Below are 23,467 nucleotides of genomic sequence, written 5' to 3' on the forward strand. Positions count from 1 at the left end.
GAAAGCCCTCTCCATGACTGGGTGACCAGCCAGACTCCTTGTTGAGGATTTCTCTCCTTCCTTCCTCTGCATTCTGCAGCATTTTCATAAAGCTATCACTTATTCTAACCACTATTTCCTATGTAATCCATGATCTTGGCTTTGCTTGTATTATACTGTATATTATTGTTCACGGTTTGTATTTTGTTTAATAAATGTTATTCTTTTTTTTATATTGCTTATGTTTATTGCTTAAGATGCTTTGCACTCTGGAAACCCCAGTTTTTGTTGGCTCTTAAAAGAGTGTTCTGGCTAGAAGATGACCTAGTCTTTGGTAAGCCTCCAATATCAGACTGGTGGGGGTCCAACAGACGGCATCCCCACCTATCAGCATTTTTGTAGCTTTGTTGGTGGCCGAATGTAAGCATTGCACTGCGTTTCTTTATTCAATATGTAGCAGCCGCTCCTGGGTCCTGCAGAACAGCTCCTATTCTCTTGATTGCGAACTGATATGGAGAACTCGGCAGCGGTCACTACATATTGAATAGAGCTGTGCAGACAAGTTTTCTCTTTGCTAGGACCACTAGTAATCAGTGGTAATCTTTGGGGGAAATGGTAGTAAGTTTTCAGTTTTCCTGTAGCGTCACTACAGGGAAAATAAAATATTGCATATACGGTATGTTGTTACACTCAATTGTCTGTCCATGAAATATACAGACATACTGAGCCTTTTATAGTGAGAGACACTTTTTGTGTCCTTAGTTTAAGGACTCTGTTTTCTATGTATTAAAATTCAATACAAAATCACATCATCCTACTATTCAAAGGCTGCAATTAACATCACTACCACTAGGTGGCCACACATAGAAACATATAGCACAACCATCTCCTAACAGGATATTACATAAATTTCTTTTTTCTATCAAAGCGATTCTCTCACATCAAACGCCTAAGACAATGTAAAGCCAGGAGAGAAGATAAGGAAATACAAATTTATTAGCTGAGTATTTATTTGAAAATTTTTTGTTCTCAACCCGGCTACCTCTTTATTATGGTTGTTTGATGTTGTTAGCCTTATTCCATAGCATAAATGGGCATAATGGAGAGGGTCTCTCATTCAGGGACCGTCTAAATGAGTGAAAGCTCAACAATTACACAAGTAGCCACATAACATGGGAGGACACGAGATTTGGGGTGCAAATCGATTGGCACATTCCAGTCCATTGACTGAGAAAGTGGTTTGTGGCAACCGAGTGGAAGCAGGAAAATCGAGTCTTACCTGACGACATCCGGAGCTGTTCTTTTGCTTAACCAGCCTGACACAATATCATGGTTACAGGGTGAGGCACATCTGATATCATGCCAGGCCAGCTAGTCCCCGTGCTCATATACCCATCATACATATCCTCCATCCCATAGTCCCGTGCCCATATACCCATCACACATCCTCAATCCCATAGTCCCGTGCCCATATACCCATCATACATAGCCTCAATCCCATAGTTCCATAGTACCCATTATGACATCATCTTCGCCATGGCAACCATTCTGACATCATCGTCGCCATGGCAACCTATTATGACATCATTGTCACCATGGCAAACATTATGACATAACGGTCACCATTACAACCTATTATGACAACATCTTCACCATGGCAAGCTTTATGATATTCTCGTCGCCATGGCAACCATTATGACATCGTCGTTGATACACACACACATACACTCGTTTTTATATATAGATAGATTGGTAATGGCCACTATAGTAGAAATGAGCATCTGCATAGAGCTTTACCTTCGGAATATGAGGGCAACAGAAATCGGATGTACAGAGATGGGCTGATCATCAAGGCCACGTAAAAGGGTAATCTAAGAAGCTGTCTATTATGGGAACCTCTTTAAACTGTGAAATAGATCTATTACACCTGTTAAGATTGGTGTACTTGCTTTGAAAATCCACATCAGAATGACTGTATAATCCTTTTTGAGCTAGAGCTTTTTTGCTCATTTTTATTATTAATCAGGGGGACTTTCATAAAGGATTATGCAGCCATTCTGAAATAGATTTTTAACATAAGTACGTCATCCTCGTCAGGTCTGAGAGCTGCATTTCATAATGGAAACAGTTTGTATTGTAAAAGAGAGAAGAGTGCGGTGGATCCCTGGTGTTTCCGCTGAGAAAGGTCAATCCAGGTGGTAAGTATAAAAAATGTACTATTTATTGCAATGGTTTTGGAGTAGAGCATATTCCTTCCTCAAGCAGTGCCTGAAGAAGGAGAAGTTTCCACTACGAAATGCACTGTAATAGCGTTATTAACCGCCTAGATAAACCTTTGTTAGTGGGAGCGCCAGGGACCCATCGCACTTTTCCCTCTTGGTGTGAGGACAACGGCCGGAGCAGCAACTACGATTGGATCATACATCACTCTTTCCATAGTTCAGGTGATTGACCAACCCCTTCCTGATCCGGTGATCGACCAACCCTTTCCTGATCAGCTGATCGCCCAACCCCTTCCTGATCCAGTGATCGACCAACCCTTTCCTGATCTGGTGATCGACCAACCCCTTCCTGACCCGGTGAACGACCAACCCTTTCCTGATCTGGTGATCGCCCAACCCCTTCCTGATCCGGTGAATGACCAACCCTTTCCTGATCCGGTGATCGACCAACCCCTTCCTGATCCGGTGAACGACCAACCATTTCCTGATCCGGTGATCGACCAACCCCTTCCTGATCCGGTGACTGACCAACCATTTCCTGATCCAGTGATCGACCAACCCCTTCCTGATCCGGTGAACGACCAACACTTTCCTCATCCGGTGATCGACCAACCCCATCCTGATCCGGTGAACGACCAACTCTTTCCTGATCCGGTGATCGCCCAACCCCTTCCTGATCCGGTGAACGACCAACCCTTTCCTGATCTGGTGATCGCCCAACCCCTTCCTGATCCAGTGAACGACCAACCCTTTCCTGATCCGGTGATCGACCAACCCCTTCCTGATCTGGTGAACGACCAACCCTTTCCTGATCCGGTGATCGACCAACCCCTTCCTGATCCGGTGAACGACCAACCCTTTCCTGATCCAGTGATCGACCAACCCCTTCCTGATCCGGTGATCGACCAACCCCTTCCTGATCCGGTGATCGGACAACCCTCCAACTTACCCTCACCTGTTGCCCATGGAGTTATACAGGGAGCGCCTCTTGTTTTTTATCTCTGATGTAGGTTGTGTCCTACACGAGAGCCGCAGATGGACTGGATTAGGGCTAGTTCTCCTGGACACTTAGGACGACTTAATAATCATAGCTGTCCGTCAGGGATATTTAGCATGTGGTTAGGAATTTTTTATAACCAATTTTCTCGATTATCTCGATTATTACTGGGGATCATATGATTGTGAATGTACTTAAATATGAAAATGGCCTCTTTTGAGAGGAAGAGGACTAAAACTCTAGCGCCACCTACCTATTGGAAGTATCAATCCTAAAAGTCAATAGCGATCCTTTAATGAGCCTTGCCATGTAACTCAGGATAAAAGCCAAACCAGAATCTCAATATGCAGACACGTGTTTCAGGGTGTTGTCCCTCTTGAGTGCAAATTATGAGACTCGACTTCGCTATATGAGAGGCCCCTGACTGGGATCTTAGGGGTAATGTTTCTCCTTGTGGAGAGGGACATACCAAGTATGGCATGCCAGTATGAGGAGGCTTAGAAGCCATGCAATGTTCCTTTATTTAATTTACCAGAGGAGCATCACATGGCCTATAAGCCTCCTCACACTGGCATGCCAGGCCTGACATGTCACTCTACACAAGAAGATAAATGTACTTACACATTCACCAGCATGGTGATTATGATTTGGAAAGCAAAAAGCCTAGTAACAGGCTAACTTTAACTTATCCGGGCTACAATGGGTGGACAAACATTGCCGAAATAAATCATATTGTAGAGCAATAGATAAATTCAGATGTATCAGATCTAAAATGTTCAGCTCCGCCATATCTCTGTACAGGCAGAAAGGCACAAAATACAAGCAGTATATACACGTGAACGAGATATAACATGCAAGACTCATGCGACTACATATCTGTTCAAGTGGAAAGTCTATTAAATGGCTGAATTAGGCCTTCTCATATTAATATATATATACATATATTTATTTACCTACTAAGAAGCATATTTAGTAAAATCCTGAAGGTAACATTGGGACTTCTTCTTGTACTTGTGAAAGTTAATAATCCTGGGGGAAAATCTGGAATCTTTCCTTTGTACCGAAATGAGAAGCAATGTACTTAATCTCCACCATTCTCTATTTGTCACAGTCAAGGATGCGACTACAACCCAGGTTTTCTATTAGGAAAAAGTCCTAAAGAACTAGGTTACTATTGGTCTGCTGGGACCCCAGGAGTGCTGGAGACATATAGGAATGACCTGGGAAACATCCTACAAAGGACATGAGCGCCAAGATAGGACACCGGAAGGACCCGCACTACCCTGCGAATGGCTCGATGTAATAAAGACTGACTTGAAAACCGCCATCTGCGTTGCATTACGCACCACTAGCCTCTTTCGTCTGCGGCATTATAACACATGAATTATTTATATGGATTTTTAACAAGATAACGCATGTCTGGCGCACAGTCCCACCGACGAGGCCGTGGTTGAATTCGGTCAGAACCCGTGACGTATAATCCATTCATCAAATGCACAAATGGCTCTCAGAGGCGAGGGAGTTAATTGTATTTGGTGAGGGAGTAAGAGAGCCTGCACTGCATTGCAATGACAGCCCCGGCTTGCTGTGGCTTTACTCTGTCTCCTCTAATTTATCCAGCAGGGGTCACTCTATAGCTGATGCTTAGGCAGGAAAAGCAAGCTTCTGAGCATCAGCAGTCTCTGGGAAAAAAAAAAAACCTCCTGAATCCCAGCTGCTTTCCAACACAGCTACATAGCAGTGGAAACCTTCACAGCTATATCAAAAAAGCAGGCGACACTTGGTCTAAACTTGGGCTTCTAGACATCCCCATTGCAGGCTTCATGGCATATGACAGCACCAAAGAGGAGATGGCACTAAGGATGGACATCTAAGGATGGCAGGCGGTGGTGGGCAAGGCTGGTTAGGTATTGCAAAGATTTTGCACAGAAGTTCTCTACCTTCCCTTGCAGGCTGTATCCTCCACTTGATGTTGGATCCATATAGCCGGATTCCCTTTTTGATCTAAACTACAGATTCACCTACTCCTCAAATCCAAGCCTATGAAGAAAACAAGAAGATAAACTTTGCCGTCAAATATACCCCTATATACATATATACAGAAGGGAGGGGGGGCGGTTGAGTCTGGCAACAGGATGGTTTGACACAGAGACCTGTATGGACCATGAAGGAACTGCTGCTTCATAATTAACAGGCGGAAAAAAAAAGGGAAACATTTCCCACAGACAATCCCTGAGAAAAAGGACGGAGGAATCGCTGGGAGACAGAGGATGGGTAAGTGAAGTTTCTGGCTTGATGCTTACCAGGACCAGTCATGTATGTCTGCAGGAAAGCTCCCCAAGTCTGGTATTAAAGGCTGGAATTAGCATGAATAAAACACGCAAGGTGATGCTCAGCTCATGCACCAATGCAAGCACAATGTAATACCTGGAGACAGACCCATACATTCCTGCAGACATACATGGACACATACATCATTTACTTGCCTGCATTTCTCCTGTCCTATGGAACATTTATACATACAGACATCCATTTGTAGCAGTATACACCTGTAGGCATCTGCAGGTGCATCAATCTCTACCCTACACTGCCTGTTATTATTTAATGACCACCTGTATTGACCACTCCATTTCGATAACCACCTGTATTGACCACCCCACCTCCGTTATAGCCAGCCGTTACTACATCATCACCCTAATTATTCATCTCGTGTCACTGACTGTTGTTCCAACTTGATCCCCTCGGACAAAGGCTTAGTGTGGAAGTTGCACGGTGTGCCGTGTTGGTTAGCGTGGCGTGGTTCTCCTTCCATGTGCAGCCTTACAGCTAGACCCAAGGCTATGACTCCAGTCTATGACAGTCAGAGAGGATATGCCATGTTTAGGCTTTTTTCCACAGAGCCAACGGATTCATCCCCAGCTCCTGAATCTGAAGCATTCATCGCATAGAGAATGCTCCTTAGTAGCAGACACATGGAGGAAATGCCAGCTGGGTTTTTAACATTTTAACCTATTCCCTTCCTACTATGGCCTCTCGAAAAAAAAATATCCAAAATGAGATAATAACTGCGTTATATCATTATATCCGAACCCCTACCTCCCTCCCAAAAAAATGTCTCCACATCTCAAATCTCTTAGTCCGCAACCCTTCTAATATTTAACCTCTCCTCCATGCAATTTTTTTTCCACTGATCCCATCCACTAGCTTGTCTCATCAGATTTCTGGTCCTGTTCCACTTGTGACTACATTTCTGATCCTGTTCCACTTGTGACCAGCAGAATTAGCAAGGTCAGATATGCTCTTCACTCTTAAAGCCAATGGACGGAAGGGTTAAAAGAATGGAACACGGGGGACAGAATAAGCGCCTAGATATCTATATATAGTAGTAGCCCAAAATGGGTTAAAGCCCCATTTAACCATCTGCTCCCTCACCACTACCCATATAGACCGCTTAATAGAAGGAACGGTATGCAAACACTGCATCACTTTAATTAAATTCCAGCCACTAGGAATAGCATTCAGGAAAAAAAGGACAATTCATTCAGTCTTAACCCTATCCCCTCTTTCCTTATTGTCTACGGTCCTCTTGCAGCGGGAGACAAACCACTCATTCAACTCATCTTAACTACCAGGGGTTAGTTGAATAAACATACTGCAGATTGGCAAGACCACGTTGTTCATGTATGTGCTCGTGAGGATTGACATGTAGATATGACCAATTACGTAATTTGACGAGAATGCCTGAGATGGGATCAATTTTACATCTTTTTTATTTTTTAATGTATAAATAAGAACTTAATCTCACTTATTCAGAAATGCAATATCAGGGCTGTTTTTAGGAATAAGGATGGTGCAGTCTAAATTAAATACAAAGACGCCTAATAGGTTGCATGATATCATGCCTTCTGATCTTCTCACTCGGAAGATGAGAAGACTTTTTTTGGTGATGTGGTTGGATTTATGATATCTGCAGGGGGGTTTATTACTTTCGTCCTCTTTTACATGATTTCAATCCCTTGTATCTTTCCACTTTTGCAGGGTTGCAACCGATGAATCAACTAAAAGGCATGAGTTTATCACTGGTCCTGCTGCCTGTTCTACTCATAGTGATTGTTGTGGGGGCACAGAAAGCTTGTCCAAAGAACTGCCGGTGTGATGGAAAGATTGTGTACTGTGAGTCCCATGCCTTCAGAGACATCCCGCAGAATATTTCAGGTGGTTCACAGGGATTGTCTTTGCGTTACAACAGCATCCAAAAGTTGAAATCGAACCAGTTCTCTGGCCTTAACCAGCTGGTCTGGCTTTACCTTGATCACAATTATATCAGCTCGGTGGATGAGGATGCCTTCCAGGGTATCAGGAGGCTGAAAGAGCTTATATTGAGTTCCAACAAAATTACCAATCTGGCCAATGCCACCTTTCATCCAGTCCCTAATCTTAGAAATTTGGATCTATCCTATAACAAGCTTCAGATGCTGCAATCTGAACAGTTCAAAGGTCTTCGTAAGCTTTTGAGTTTGCATCTGCGTTCCAACTCTCTGAAAACTGTGCCAGTTAGGGTATTTCAGGACTGCCGCAACATGGAATTTTTGGATGTAGGATACAATAGGCTCAGGAGTTTGTCTCGCAATGCCTTTGCTGGCCTCCTGAAGCTGAAGGAGCTCCACCTGGAGCATAATCAGTTCTCTAAGGTGAACTTTGCTCACTTTCCTCGCCTATCCAACCTACATTCGCTATTTCTGCAGTGGAATAGGATCAAGTCTATTAGCCAAGGATTAACTTGGACTTGGAGTGCTCTGCACAACCTTGACCTGTCAGGAAATGATATACAGAACATTGAACCTGGCACCTTTCAATGTCTCCCCAATCTACAAAAACTCAATCTGGATTCAAACAAGCTCACCAATGTCACCCAGGAAACCATAAACGCTTGGATATCGCTGACCTCTATAACCCTGTCTGGAAACATGTGGGAATGTAGCAAAACCATATGTCCTCTGGTCTTCTGGCTTAAAAACTTTAAGGGAAACAAAGAGAGCACCATGATCTGTGCTGGCCCTAAACACATCCAAGGTGAGAAGGTTATTGATGCTGTGGAAACATACAATATCTGTAATGAAACCCCTGTGTTGGTGACCGAAAGAGCTTATCAGGCAACCAAAGCTCCTCCAAAACCACAGTTTGTACCCAAGCCTACAGTCTACAAGTTGGTGAGTGTACCTCCAACTTCATTCACACCAAGCCCTTCTCCTGGCCTTCAGACACCCATGGCAGAGCAAGAATATGAGCATGTTTCCTTCCATAAAATCATAGCCGGGAGCGTGGCGCTTTTCCTGTCCGTGGCCATGATCTTATTAGTCATCTATGTATCATGGAAAAGATATCCAGCCAGCATGAAGCAACTGCAGCAAAGCTCCATGATGAAGAGAAGGCGGAAAAAGGCCAGAGAATCGGAAAGACAAATAAACTCTCCGTTACAGGAGTACTACGTGGACTACAAACCTTCCAACACAGAACCCATGGATGTATTGGTTAATGGATCAGGACCCTGTACATATACAATCTCTGGCTCCCGGGAATGTGAGGTATGAAAACATGAAAACCTTGAAATGATACTAAACTTTTTTTTGCTGCTGTTAAAAAGCCGAGGTAAAAATCTATGACATTTGAGATGTCCCCAAATCTCTAAGATGAGTTACCAGGCTGGTTAGTTAAAAAAAAAAAAAAACTTCTGAGTACTTTTTTATACATTTTATTGTTATCATTGGTGGGTTTTTTGAATCCACTTTGGTGTAAGGTTGGTTTAAGTGAATGGAGCAGGAAAAAGGTTGATTTTTTTTATTTTTTTATTTATTTCTTTTTTTTCTCCTTCCCCTGGGAGCTGGGAAACGTGAAGGAAGTCCGTTCAAGGATGAGATATGAATAAGCCTTTTTCCGATGGCAGGAGAGAGTGCTTGCCAAGTGGGGCAGATAGGGACAAAACCCCAGAGATCCCGTAATGAAAAGGGCATTTTGTGCCTGGTGTGTGATTTTGTTGGCCATTATCGCTCTTGTTTTTATGGACTAATGAAAGGATTTATCCGATAATAATTTTAAAAAAAGGATTATAAAATAATAATGATAAAAAAAGCAAGCAAACAATTACAACATCGCAAAAAAAACAATATAAAAAACACACAATTTGTGGTCTGGAAGTCAAGAGGAGCTAAAGCCAAAGATACAGTAACCACCCAATTTGTTTTCTTGTTTCAAGGACTAAAGAGCGAAAGACCTTGTTTGCTTTTACTAACATTTTGATACATTACATATGATTTGCCTTACGGAAAGATAAGACTGCCTTACTTCCAAACGATTGACAGTCACCAATCCTTTTTTTGTAACTCATTATATGAGGACCAATTGTCACTTAAACCGTTAATATTGAACTCTGGGTTTTTTGCTGCTTCTTATCAAAATTAATAAACGATGTTTTCCAATCGGTGATTGGAGACGACTAAATCCATGGATATTCATCTGGCTGCAGAGGTTACATAAAATCCTTTCAGTATTCCACGCCTGATTGCTCAGGGAGGCTGAGCTGGTTTAACCCTTTCAGTGCTCGAAGGGGTTAACGGCAGCTTGGTGCATTCTTTGTGTTTTTGTTTTTTTTTATTATTATTTTAATGTCCTGATGGGGAAGGGGGGTATGACTTGGATATGTAAAATGATCTGTTTCTTTTTAGTAAAAAAATATGTATTTTAATAATGATAACACTTTCAATGCAAAAGTCTGATTCGAGAAGGACCTCTATGGCAGAACTGTTGAATGTGTACAAAAAATAAAAGGGAAGAAATGATAGGGCACAACGCTGGGCATTCACTTGGCATTATGGAGGCAGCCTGAACAGTCCCTACGACTACATGTAGAATTTGCTGAACGCCCCCTATTGGTCAGATGAGATACTGGGAGCCTACATTGTGCCAACTGATCAACCCTCAGTACGTTGCCCTTCCACTGTTATCTGCTTGGCCGCTGTTCCGATACTGGCGGTGCTCAATATGACCGTCTGATGTACAAATGTCAAATCATGTGATAGAAGTCATCTCTTTCCTGAACAAAAAAAAACAAACTGATAAAACAATTCCGTGTTTTGTCTTCCTTTGACAATTATGGCTGGTGGTTAAGGATTTGGAATGAGATGCAATCATGGGGCATGGAGCAGGCACACAGGGATGACTGAGCCGGCCATCGACTGGAAGCAGAATAATGGTTCCGAGAGAGCAGCCACATGCTGGCAGAGCTACTTTACCGGGTGGGATTGTGTGTGCACAGAGAGATGAGCGGAGAGCAGTTTGTCATTAGGCACCGCATGTCGTCGCAATGTACTATGCCTCATATGTTAGGTGTGAAGGCACGCATACTAGGGTAGGAAGAAAATCATTGCAATAACATCATGATCAAGGGATAATGCACCCAGCAATCTCATCCTAATATATATACAATATTTACATGTATATATATATAGTGCGTATATATATATATATCATTTTTTTACAATGTATATATATATGTATATATATATTATACCTACTTATATGTGTACAATATATATATATATATATAAATATATATATAAATATATATGTATTTGTATATATATATGTGTATATATATATATATATATATATATATATATATCTATATGTATATATACAGTATACACAGTACAGACCAAAAGTTTGGACACACCTTCTCATTTAAAGATTTTTCTGTATTTTCATGACTATGAAAATTGTACATTCACACTGAAGGCATCAAAACTATGAGTTAACACATGTGGAGTTATATACTTAACAAAAAAGTGTGAAACAACTGAAATTATGTCTTATATTCTAGGTTCTTCAAAGTAGCCACCTTTTCCTTGGATGACTGCTTTGCACACTCTTGGCATTCTCTTGATGAGCTTCAAGAGGTAGTCACCGGGAATGGTCTTCCAACAATCTTGAAGTAGTTCCCAGAGATGCTTAGCACTTGTTGGCCCTTTTGCCTTCACTCTTCGGTCCAGCTCACCCCAAACCATCTCGATTGGGTTCAGGTCTGGTGACTGTGGAGGCCAGGTCATCTGGCATAGCACCCCATCACTCTCCTTCTTGGTCAAATAGCCTTTACACAGCCTGGAGGTGTGTTTGGGGTCATTGTCCTGTTGAAAAATAAATAATGGTCCAACTAAACGCAAACCGGATAGAATACCATGCCGCTGCAAGATGCTGTGGTAGCCATGCTGGTTCAGTATGCCTTCAATTTTGAATAAATCCCCAACAGTGTCACCAGCAAAGCACCCCCACACCATCACACCTCCTCCTCCATGCTTCACGGTGGGAACCAGGCATGTAGAGTCCATCCGTTCATATTTTCTGCGTCTCACAAAGACACGGTGGTTGGAACCAAAGATCTCAAATTTGGACTCATCAGACCAAAGCACAGATTTCCACTGGTCTAATGTCCATTCCTTTTGTTCTTTAGCCCAAACAAGTCTCTTCTGCTTGTTGCCTGTCCTTAGCAGTGGTTTCCTAGCAGCTATTTTACCATGAAGGCCTGCTGCACAAAGTCTCTTCTTAACAGTTGTTGTAGAGATGTGTCTGCTGCTAGAACTATGTATGGCATTCACCTGGTCTCTAAACTGAGCTGCTGTTATCCTGCGCTTTCTGAGACTGGTGACTCGGGTAAACTTATCCTCAGAAGCAGAGGTGACTCTTGGTCTTCCTTTCCTGGAGCAGGCCTCATGTGAGCCAGTTTCTTTGTAGCGCTTGATGGCTTTTGCCACTGCACTTGGGGACACTTTCAAAGTTTTCCCAATTTTTCAGACTGACTGACCTTCATTTCTCAAAGTAATGATGGCCACTCGTTTTTCTTTACTTAGCTGCTTTTTTCTTTCCATAATACAAATTCTAACAGTCTATTCAGTAGGACTATCAGCTGTGTATCCGCCAGACTTCTGATCAACACAACTGATGGTCCCAACCCCATTTATAAGGCAAGAAATCCTACTTATTAAACCTGACAGGGTACACCTGTGAAGTGAAAACCATTTCCGATGACTACCTCTTGAAGCTCATCAAGAGAATGCCAAGAGTGTGCAAAGCAGTCATCATAGCAAAAGGTGGCTACTTTGAAGAACCTAGAATATAAGACATAATTTCAGTTGTTTCACACTTTTTTGTTAAGTATGTAATTCCATATATGTTACTTCATAGCTTTGATGCCTTCAGTGTGAATTTACAATTTTCATAGTCATGAAAATATAGAAAAATCTTTAAATGAGAAGGTGTGTCCAAACTTTTGGTCCGTACTGTGTATATATATATATATATATATATATATATATATATTTATATTAGCCACACATTATGAACAGTTACTTATTTGGCATGATGGTCATTCGTACTTACAGCGGCTGATTTACTATTGTATTTGGTCAATTTTTTGTCTATTTTTTCCGTTATAAAAAAAAATTCTCACTGGACTTTTTTTATTTAAAGAACCTCTTCTATTAATACCTTTTATCATTAAATCTGTGTTTGTGTGCATGTTATGTGGTGCGAGTGCATTAATATAATCACTTACCTCCGCCTTCTCCGATAGATGTCCATCGCCGGTCTTCTTCTCTTCTCAGTGACGTCACTGCTCCGTGTGACTCGGAGGTGTCTATGTAAGTCTATGGAGTATCAGAAAGAGGCACTGTGGATTCACATTGTAAAAGATATTTCCGGCTAGGGCGCAGTCAGACGGCCATATAAATTGGATGGAGTTCATGTTCATGTATTTCTATGCAGCTGTCAAGCTCGAATTAAGAGAGCTGCCGGCCAGTACGAATATCGCGTTTCGATCACCGTCCAATTTATATGGCCGTCTGACTCACTGACGTCACTGAGAAGAGGAGAAGACCGACACTGGATCCAGGGGAAGTTCTGTGGGATACACCCAGTTGGTTGAAGAGAAAGTTTGCTTCTTTAGTACCAGGTGGGCATTAGCTAGGGATAATGGGGTACAGGAGATAAAGAAAAAATTGTTCCAGAATCAGTAAAATGGTGGCATTTGGAAGAGGCATGACACTAAATTAAACGAAATCCAGTGAAAAGTTTGTTTGTTTTGTACCAAAATCTCATTTTATGTTGCGCCTATTTTGGAGTTTATTTTCTACTCCTTCGGTTGCGTTTATTTTATTTCTGTTCAGCATTTTTGCCATTGTGGAATTGTTTTTGTAATCCAGATGCATCCCGCTGATTCAATACTTGTGACTTTTTAAAAAGTTCCAAAATCTTTCTGCTGCTGTACTCTAGTCCTCCCTGGAGAGATTTTTTACATACTAGAAATTTTAGCTCTAAATTTTAATGAAATTTGTGACTTTGTGCTCGAAAAGGTGCAAAAAATGGAAAAAAAACTAAAAGGAGGAACATTTTTTTTATTTTCTGGCCAGGTACTGCACATCCACGACTTATTGATTTGAGTGAGCAGTACCTGGCCGTGGCCACTATACAGTCAACATATGTTGCACCAACACCAATCAGATATTGATGACTAATCCTAAGGATAGGCCATCAATCTTAAAGTCCCGGACAACTGCTTTATTCTCTTTTAGGGATTTTTTTTCTCACTTAAATGCATGTATTTAGGGCTGAAAATCAGTTTTGTATTTAAGATTCATTAAAATTGTGTAACATCAACCCTGTGCGTCACTGTCTATCATTGGTGCAGAATGAGTAAATTAGGACTCTCTCAGTGAGCTCCTTCTGATGATCTGACAGGAGCGCTTGTAACTCTTTCATGTGACTTTCTCTGAGTTCCTCTTACCACATAAAACTTGAATGTGCAGAGTAACAAGAAGCCTGTAAAAAAAACAAATGGTGCGAAATGTTTAACACAATGGCAATTTAATTTTTTTAGCCTCAAATACATGCACTGGGTATTGTTACTAAAGATGGACAATCCCTTTAATAAAAATATTGGTGCCTCACATATCAACGTCTTCACGATGGACATGTGTCGTTGCTGTATGCATTCTGACCCAAATGTCAGACATGACAGATCACCAGTGAGGCCAAATCAGGAGATTACGCCCGTCATTTTACAAGCGCGCTTGGAGACAAAGGAGACAATTTTTTTAGCCTCAAATACATGCGCTGGGTATTCTTACTAAAGATGGACAATCCCTTTAATAAAAATATTGGTGCCTCACATATCAACGTCTTCACGATGGACATGTATAATTAATGATGACGTTGTCCAGTAGATTCTCCATAATGGATGTTACAAGTTTTCCTAGTTATAAGGCAGATGATAACAGAGAACAGTTGCACACGCCTAAATAGAAAATGAAGAGTGAAATTGGAATCTTTAGACCCTTTACTGATATGATAGAAATGTAGAAATTATTAAGAAAAAAAATCGATAGTCATGAATGGTTTGTAGAAGCATAACGTACTGACGGCATTGATCGCGCTCGGATTTGGCAGAGGTTCTATCATATTGTTCGGTATGGTCAATACTATTCTCCCTGCACCGCAGTGTATTGTTCTCCCTAATATATACACCATTACTTTTGTCAAAGGGACAACAATCCTCATAATTAATGTTTAAAGATAAATGTATGGATATTCCAGACACATTGATGCATACTATAATACGTGTATGCTAACACTGAAGGGCCATGATGTAATATTAGTAATGCACAATGCCAGCGGGCAGTGACGTTGCATTGATGGAACGTCCAGTCCAGATGTGTCCCCTGTTACATGATACAGGAGCCAAGCGTCAGATATATATATATATATATAGTTGTCCTTTTGCTATCGATAGTTATGTGCCAAGAGACATTCAGAGTGATCAAGAGACCTTATTTGGCTTTCGAGGAAAAACCTAAATATTGTCTTGACTTTAATGGGGTTGTCCATTATTATAATATTGATGGCCTATCTATAGGACGTCAGATCAATGGGGGTCTGACACATGACACCTCAGCCGATCAATTGATGGATATAAACAGTTTATGGAACAGTATACCACCGCTCTGCTATAGGGCTTACGGCTTAGTGCCTTCTCCTCCTGGGTACTGTGTATAAGCTCCTTTTCCTTTGAAGCCTAGGATAAGAACAATGAATAGATACCCTGCGATAAGTAAATAAATAATAGTAATACGATGTATAAAACATAGGGTACTTAGTTGACGCTATTTTGATCAAGAGAGCAAAAAAAAATCCTACCGTGACAAGGTGAACCCAACCAGGAAGGTCCCAACTCTAGTGTTTCACCTCCCTATGAGTCAGCACACCTTAAAATAGACAGGGGCAGAGCAGGACCCTTAGTTGATGCTATTTTGATTAAGCAAGCAACAAAAACATCCCACCGCGACAAGGTGAAACCAATCAGGATGGTCCCAACTCTAGTGTTTCACCTCCCTATGAGTCAGCACACGTCAAAATAGACAGGGGCAGAGCAGGAGTGCAATGAGTAGGTGCACAATTACATTTTTGCCATTAATAGACCAAGCCTAGAAGACAGATATTGAATAGATACCCTACAGTAACTACAGTCTACATCCGAAGCTGCAAACAGTTGTTCATCACGGGTGCCGGATGTAGGACCACCACTGATCTGATACCGATTACCTATCTCGTGAATAAGTGATCACTTTCATAGTAGAGGAAAGGCCCTTTAATGTGAAGCTGACATTTGGGGCAAAGATTAGAAGCTGTATAAATAGAGCCTTCTTTAATAATAAAATGTTAGTAAAATTTAGTTTTTTACATATAATTTAACAAAATACGAACATGTTTTGAAACTTGCCAATTTATATTTCACATTATTACGATGGATATTAACTGGGAAAATACAATAAAATCCTTTTAAAGTTCTTGACATGTCAGAAGATAGTGCTGGTCGGAGTCAGAGGATGGAGGGTTGGGACATTGTCACTTACAGTACATCTGTAATTTGTGTTTCCTATTGGCACTCGGCCAAAGCCTGCTAGAATTTCGTGGGGGCATCCATTAACTTGATTGCTAGATTATAGAATATCTTTTGTTTGGTAAGAATAATTTCAATTGTGGAAAAATCAGAAGTCCAAAATTGATTTAAAAAATCCCATTAACTAAACAATGAGTAGACTGTGAGGGTCCTCTGTCCTCCTGTACCAGTCGGTGACTTGTTTTTGTTCAATATTATTCTACTTGTTTTTTATTATGTATACCTCTTTCACACATAGAGCGCCATGGAATAAATGGCGCTATATTAATAATTAATAATAATATAATAACTCCTGTGAACCGCTGAAAGAATCTTCTAGTTACTACTGAAAAACTAGTAGAATCAAATCTCCTTGAGATGGAATATCTAAAATAAAGACATCGACCTGACATCAATTAATATAATGATAAAATAAGGAGGAGGAAAAAATCATGAGGATATTTGTCTGATTTCAGAAACCTAATACAGCTCAGTTGCCCATTGAACAAAGCCAGCGTAAGTGGATCAGAAGTATGCTCTAAGTCAGGGGTCACCAACCTGTGGCTTGCAAGCCCATGATGTGTGACTCGTGACTAATGACTATCTGCCAGCTTGGGGCATTAGCACTAGCTCTTGCAAACCAGCTATGAAGAGAAGGTCTCCAGATGGTGGCTTTTAGGAGTATCCCCGCACAGAAGAGTAAATCTGGATGTGAATATACTTGTAGAGATGTTTTAAGCTGTAGATACGATGATACTGATAGTTGGAGGAGAGCTTGACGTTTGATGTGTGGTGGGCTTGATGCAAACATGATGAATGAGGGTAAAGTGAGAACACTAGTAATAATACCACCTATATGGAAGAGGGCACAAGTTCTCAATATGACTTTTGTGGAAAAGCTTTGGCTGTCATCATACTGGTAACGATGGGCTCTGAGTTTCACTACTGGTGATGAGGTCGATGGATGTGGCTCGAGACCATCTCTCAGAGTAGAATGCGCATCTCCAGGTAAGAAAGGTTGTGGACTGGTGTGCTCTAAGGTCTAAAAGGACCAGCACAGAAAAGGAAGAAGGGTCCCTGAGGACTTGGCTTCTGCACTAGTGAGAAAACATTAAAACATAACTTTTATAATTAAAAACATAGTGAAAAAATAAGAAAAAAAAAGATGAAGGATACATAATTATACGCGTTTTGGGTTAGCAACCCTTATTTATAGCTCTGAATAATGCTTTAACATTTTCTCACTGGTGCTGGAGCCCAGTCTTCATGGACCCTTAAGTCATTTCTGTCCTGGATACTAGAATGGCGCGCTTCTACACTCCGTGCACCACACCCTGACCAAACATGGTCTACCAGGGTTACTATGTGAATACAAGTGCTATTCATACTGAATAGTCCTCCCTGGAAGGTGAGCTGATAACTATTTGTTCTTCTTTATCACAGTGCCAACTTCAATAGATAACCACAAGGAAAAATGGATCTGGAAGTAATGGCATAGTTTAGCTCAATTGTACTTGATCGATTAAACAGTTGCTAGATTTGTGGGCTATAGAAAAAAAGCATTTCTGTAATGAGTGGTCTTTTCAAGGATTTTCTAAGCTAATGAAAAACACGGATGTGTACATACATGTGCCTGAATACTTTCAAGGAGATGTCGGCATAGCCCAGATGTATAGTAGTTATTTTTCATGATCTTGGCCAGTGCTTGTTTTGATGCTACCATGGATTATTGTGGGCAGGATGCCACGTAACGAACTAACGGTTCTCATGTTTTCACTCTCTTCTCATAGAAATGGTGTAGGGTAGTGCTGCAAATACTGTCTTCACATACAACACAGATCTGCTATGGAGAAACTGTTCTCCTGCTCATTAGACACTGAACAATTTGCTGCCCAGCATGAGAAACACAATCATCTAAAAGATAGGTCATAAGGGAGGAATATGGGGAGCAGTGGAAATAAGAGGCTTGGGCGATGTCCTCTAAATTAGGAAATAGGGGATAGATATCTAAATAAAGTACAAGACATCACATAACCAGGAGATAAACACCAGGAGAATGGGCGTGTGAGTCCGTAATTCCAAGTTTTCACTGAGAACCATGAATTAAGCTAAGATCAATGGTGAAAGCAGAGCTGTGCCTAGGGTTTTGTCTTTTCTTCTGTAACCTAAGCGTTGAATTTAATGTACAATCTGATCTATGGAAACCTGGGGAACCTGGGAGTGAGACATAGGACAAGACAATGCTGTAGGATCCAGAGGGACATCCCACAAAGTTATATTGAAAAATTTCAGATTTACGTTAAAAGGAGCTGTCAGGTCTTTTGTATGCTTGTATTCTCCATAGAGTTGTAGTTCTAGGACATCTCTGGTGAGAGTTCTTTGTTGTGACATTTCTTTGTTATTCCTCCTGGAAATATATATATGAATTGCCAACAGGGTGTTATCTTTTAACCTTGTGCCTGTGAGTCCCACCCTAGATTGACACCGTCAGCACTGGTAAGGTAGCGTTGGCCAGTAGAGCGACAAGGTCTATTGATAAGGAGAAAATAAACTAGTTGTGTATTCAAATATTTCCAGCAGGAATAACAGATTAAGGGTAAAAGGCAAAGTTAAAAAATATTTCTCTAGGACTGAAAAGAACGTATTCATTACCTACAAAAAAGGGGAACCCGGAGACTGTATAGTAGGGAGAGATACTTTGCATTGTAATATGTATAGGTAATGTACAACTTCTCTATTTATTACTGAACATAATAACATCCTATGCAGTATAAAAATAAACTAACTTGGATATCTACTATATAATTGTCTAAGAGTCACTTCCGTCTTTCTGTCTGTCTGTCTGTCTGTCACGGAAATCCCAAGTTGCTGATTGGTTGCGGTCAAACGGCCACAACCAATCAGCGATGGGCACAGTGCGGCCGCAAAATGGCCGTTCCCTACTCCCCTCCAGTCAGCGCTCACACAAGGTTAATGGCAACGTTAACGAACTGCATTATGCCGCGGTGTAACACACTCAGTTAACGCTGCTATTAACCCTGTGTGACCAACTTTTTATTATTGATACTGCCTATGCAGCATCAATAGTAAAAACATCTAATGTTAAAAATAATACAAAAATAAAAAATCATTATATCTCACCTTCTGTCGGCCCCCGGATCCAGCCCAGGCTCCTCGCGACGGTCCGGTCCATGTATTGCGGTCTCGCGAGATGATGACGTAGTGGTCTTGCGAGTCCGCTTCATCATGATCTTGCGAGACTGCAATGCACTCTTTGGACCAGAGCGTCGCGAGGAGCATCGGTAAACATCTGGGCTGGATCCAGGGGCCGACGGAAGGTGAGTATATAACTATTTTTTATTGTAATTCTTTTTTTAACAGGGATATGGTGCCCACATTGCTATATAGTACGTGGGATGTTTTAGATACTGCGTGGGCTGTGTTATATACTACATCTCTGTGCTATATACTATGTGGGCTGTGCTATATACTATGTGGCTGTGGTATATATTACGTGGCTGGGCAATATGCTACATTGCTGTGCTCTATACTACGTGACCTGGGTTATATACTGCATGGGCAGTGTTATATACTACGTCTCTGTGCTATATACTATGTGGCTGTGCTATATACTACGTGGTTGTGCAATATATTTTGTGGCTGTGCAATTTACTATGTGGCTGTGCAATATATTACGTGGCTGGGCAATATACTACGTGTCTGTGCTAAACACTATGTGTCTGTGCTATATACTATGTGCCTGGGCAATATACTATGTGGCTGGGCAATATACTACGTGGCAGGGCAATATACTTTGTGTCTGTGCTATATACTACGTGCCTGTGCTATATACTATGTGTCTGTGCTATATACTACATGGCTGGGCAATATACTACGTGGCTGTGCTATATACTACGTGGCTATGTTATATACTACGTGGGCTGTGTTATATGCTACTTGGCTGTGCTATATTTCTCTGCTGTATCTGTGCATCATGAATCATGGTATGTGTTAAAGAGGGGGGCCCACTGAGACTCCTTCGCCCGGGGCCCTCAAAAACCTGGAGCCGGCCCTGGCTTCACTGATTGGTCACGCTCGGCCGCGAACAATCAGCGACAGTCGCAGTCCGCCTGCGAATTGGCGCAGAATTTGAACCACGCTTCGCTAATTGGTCGCGGCCGGCCGAATCCTGTGTATCAATTGCATTATTCTGAAAACTTCATAAATAAACTACATACATATTCTAGAATACCTGATGCGTTAGAATCGGGCCACCATCTAGTAATAAATATTACCATGGTAACTATAATTTAGGATGACATCCCCACAAGGGGGCAGGCTGTACTAATATTATTGAAGCTAATAAAACCACACATTCGTATTTTTCTCCTATGCATATATGTTTGTACTGATATTCTTCTTCCTAATGCATTCTGCATTACATTTTAATAAACATCATGTTTGCATGAAGCTAGGCTAATTAAAGGGATTGTTGGCTGACTAAAATTGTGTTACAAAAAGCTCAGAATGGGTTAACTATTTATTGACCACTTGGTCCTCTCTTTACTCTGCACTGACATTCTAAAATGTCAGTGCAAAGTAAGCAGCTTTCTCTAGATCATAGTAACATAGTAACATAGTTAGTAAGGCCGAAAAAAGACATTTGTCCATCCAGTTCAGCCTATATTCCATCATAATAAATACCCAGATCTACGTCCTTCTACAGAACCTAATAATTGTATGATACAATATTGTTCTGCTCCAGGAAGACATCCAGGCCTCTCTTGAACCCCTCGACTGAGTTCGCCATCACCACCTCCTCAGGCAAGCAATTCCAGATTCTCACTGCCCTAACAGTAAAGAATCCTCTTCTATGTTGGTGGAAAAACCTTCTCTCCTCCAGACGCAAAGAATGCCCCCTTGTGCCCGTCACCTTCCTTGGTATAAACAGATCCTCAGCGAGATATTTGTATTGTCCTCTTATATACTTATACATGGTTATTAGATCGCCCCTCAGTCGTCTTTTTTCTAGACTAAATAATCCTAATTTCGCTAATCTATCTGGGTATTGTAGTTCTCCCATCCCCTTTATTAATTTTGTTGCCCTCCTTTGTACTCTCTCTAGTTCCATTATATCCTTCCTGAGCACCGGTGCCCAAAACTGGACACAGTACTCCATGTGCGGTCTAACTAGGGATTTGTGCAGAGGCAGTATAATGCTCTCATCATGTGTATCCAGACCTCTTTTAATGCACCCCATGATCCTGTTTGCCTTGGCAGCTGCTGCCTGGCACTGGCTGCTCCAGGTAAGTTTATCATTAACTAGGATCCCCAAGTCCTTCTCCCTGTCAGATTTACCCAGTGGTTTCCCGTTCAGTGTGTAATGGTGATATTGATTCCCTCTTCCCATGTGTATAACCTTACATTTATCATTGTTAAACCTCATCTGCCACCTTTCAGCCCAAGTTTCCAACTTATCCAGATCCATCTGTAGCAGAATACTATCTTCTCTTGTATTAACTGCTTTACATAGTTTTGTATCATCTGCAAATATCGATATTTTACTGTGTAAACCTTCTACCAGATCATTAATGAATATGTTGAAGAGAACAGGTCCCAATACTGACCCCTGCGGTACCCCACTGGTCACAGCGACCCAGTTAGAGACTATACCATTTATAACCACCCTCTGCTTTCTATCACTAAGCCAGTTACTAACCCATTTACACACATTTTCCCCCAGACCAAGCATTCTCATTTTGTGTACCAACCTCTTGTGCGGCACGGTATCAAACGCTTTGGAAAAATCGAGATATACCACGTCCAATGACTCACCGTGGTCCAGCCTATAGCTTACCTCTTCATAAAAACTGATTAGATTGGTTTGACAGGAGCGATTTCTCATAAACCCATGCTGATATGGAGTTAAACAGTTATTCTCATTGAGATAATCCAGAATAACATCCCTCAGAAACCCTTCAAATATTTTACCAACAATAGAGGTTAGACTTACTGGCCTATAATTTCCAGGTTCACTTTTAGAGCCCTTTTTGAATATTGGCACCACATTTGCTATGCGCCAGTCCTGCGGAACAGACCCTGTCGCTATAGAGTCACTAAAAATAAGAAATAATGGTTTATCTATTACATTACTTAGTTCTCTTAGTACTCGTGGGTGTATGCCATCCGGACCCGGAGATTTATCTATTTTAATCTTATTTAGCCGATTTCGCACCTCTTCTTGGGTTAGATTGGTGACCCTTAATATAGGGTTTTCATTGTTTCTTGGGATTTCACCTAGCATTTCATTTTCCACCGTGAATACCGTGGAGAAGAAGGTGTTTAATATGTTAGCTTTTTCCTCGTCATCTACAACCATTCTTTCCTCACTATTTTTTAAGGGGCCTACATTTTCAGTTTTTATTCTTTTACTATTGATATAGTTGAAGAACAGTTTGGGATTAGTTTTACTCTCCTTAGCAATGTGCTTCTCTGTTTCCTTTTTGGCAGCTTTAATTAGTTTTTTATATAAAGTATTTTTCTCCCTATAGTTTTTTAGAGCTTCAATGGTGCCATCCTGCTTTAGTAGTGCAAATGCTTTCTTTTTACTGTTAATTGCCTGTCTTACTTCTTTGTTTAGCCACATTGGGTTTTTCCTATTTCTAGTCCTTTTATTCCCACAAGGTATAAACCGCTTACACTGCCTATTTAGGATGTTCTTAAACATTTCCCATTTATTATCTGTATTCTCATTTCTGAGGATATTGTCCCAGTCTACCAGATTAAGGCATCTCTAAGCTGTTCAAACTTTGCCTTCCTAAAGTTCAATGTTTTTGTGACTCCCTGACAAGTCCCCCTAGTGAAAGACAGGTGAAACTGCACAATATTGTGGTCGCTATTTCCTAAATGCCCAACCACCTGCAGATTTGTTATTCTGTCAGGTCTATTAGATAGTATTAGGTCTAAAAGTGCTGCTCCTCTGGTTGGATTCTGCACCAATTGTGAAAGATAATTTTTCTTGGTTATTAGCAGAAACCTGTTGCCTTTATGGGTTTCACAGGTTTCTGTTTCCCAGTTAATATCCGGGTAGTTAAAGTCCCCCATAACCAGGACCTCATTATGGGTTGCAGCTTCATCTATCTGCTTTAGAAGTATACTTTCTCCCTATAGTTTCTGTTATATTTGGGGGTTTGTAACAGACCCCAATGAGAATTTTGTTACCATTTTTCCCTCCATGAATTTCAACCCATATGGACTCGACATCCTCATTCCCTTCGCTAATATCCT

The 23,467-nt window shown here is 41.1% G+C and overlaps 1 protein-coding gene across 2 annotated transcripts in view; it reads left to right on the plus strand.

Moving 5' to 3' along the window:
• The first annotated feature begins 4,726 nt into the window (after positions 1-4,726).
• LRRTM4 (leucine rich repeat transmembrane neuronal 4) overlaps positions 4,727-23,467 on the plus strand; it is an 894,177-nt gene continuing 875,436 nt past the window's right edge. The window contains exons 1-2 of one of the 2 annotated variants that reach the window (XM_069766595.1): positions 4,727-5,472; positions 7,237-8,783. In XM_069766595.1, the coding sequence (XP_069622696.1) occupies positions 5,469-5,472; positions 7,237-8,783 (1,551 nt within the window). In that variant the 5' untranslated portion in view covers positions 4,727-5,468. The remainder of the gene's footprint in view (positions 5,473-7,236; positions 8,784-23,467) is intronic. The other variant, XM_069766594.1, reaches the window with a different exon arrangement.

Source organism: Ranitomeya imitator, chromosome 4 (genome assembly GCF_032444005.1).
Source record: "Ranitomeya imitator isolate aRanImi1 chromosome 4, aRanImi1.pri, whole genome shotgun sequence".
In the NCBI taxonomy this organism is placed as follows: Eukaryota; Metazoa; Chordata; class Amphibia; order Anura; family Dendrobatidae; genus Ranitomeya; species Ranitomeya imitator.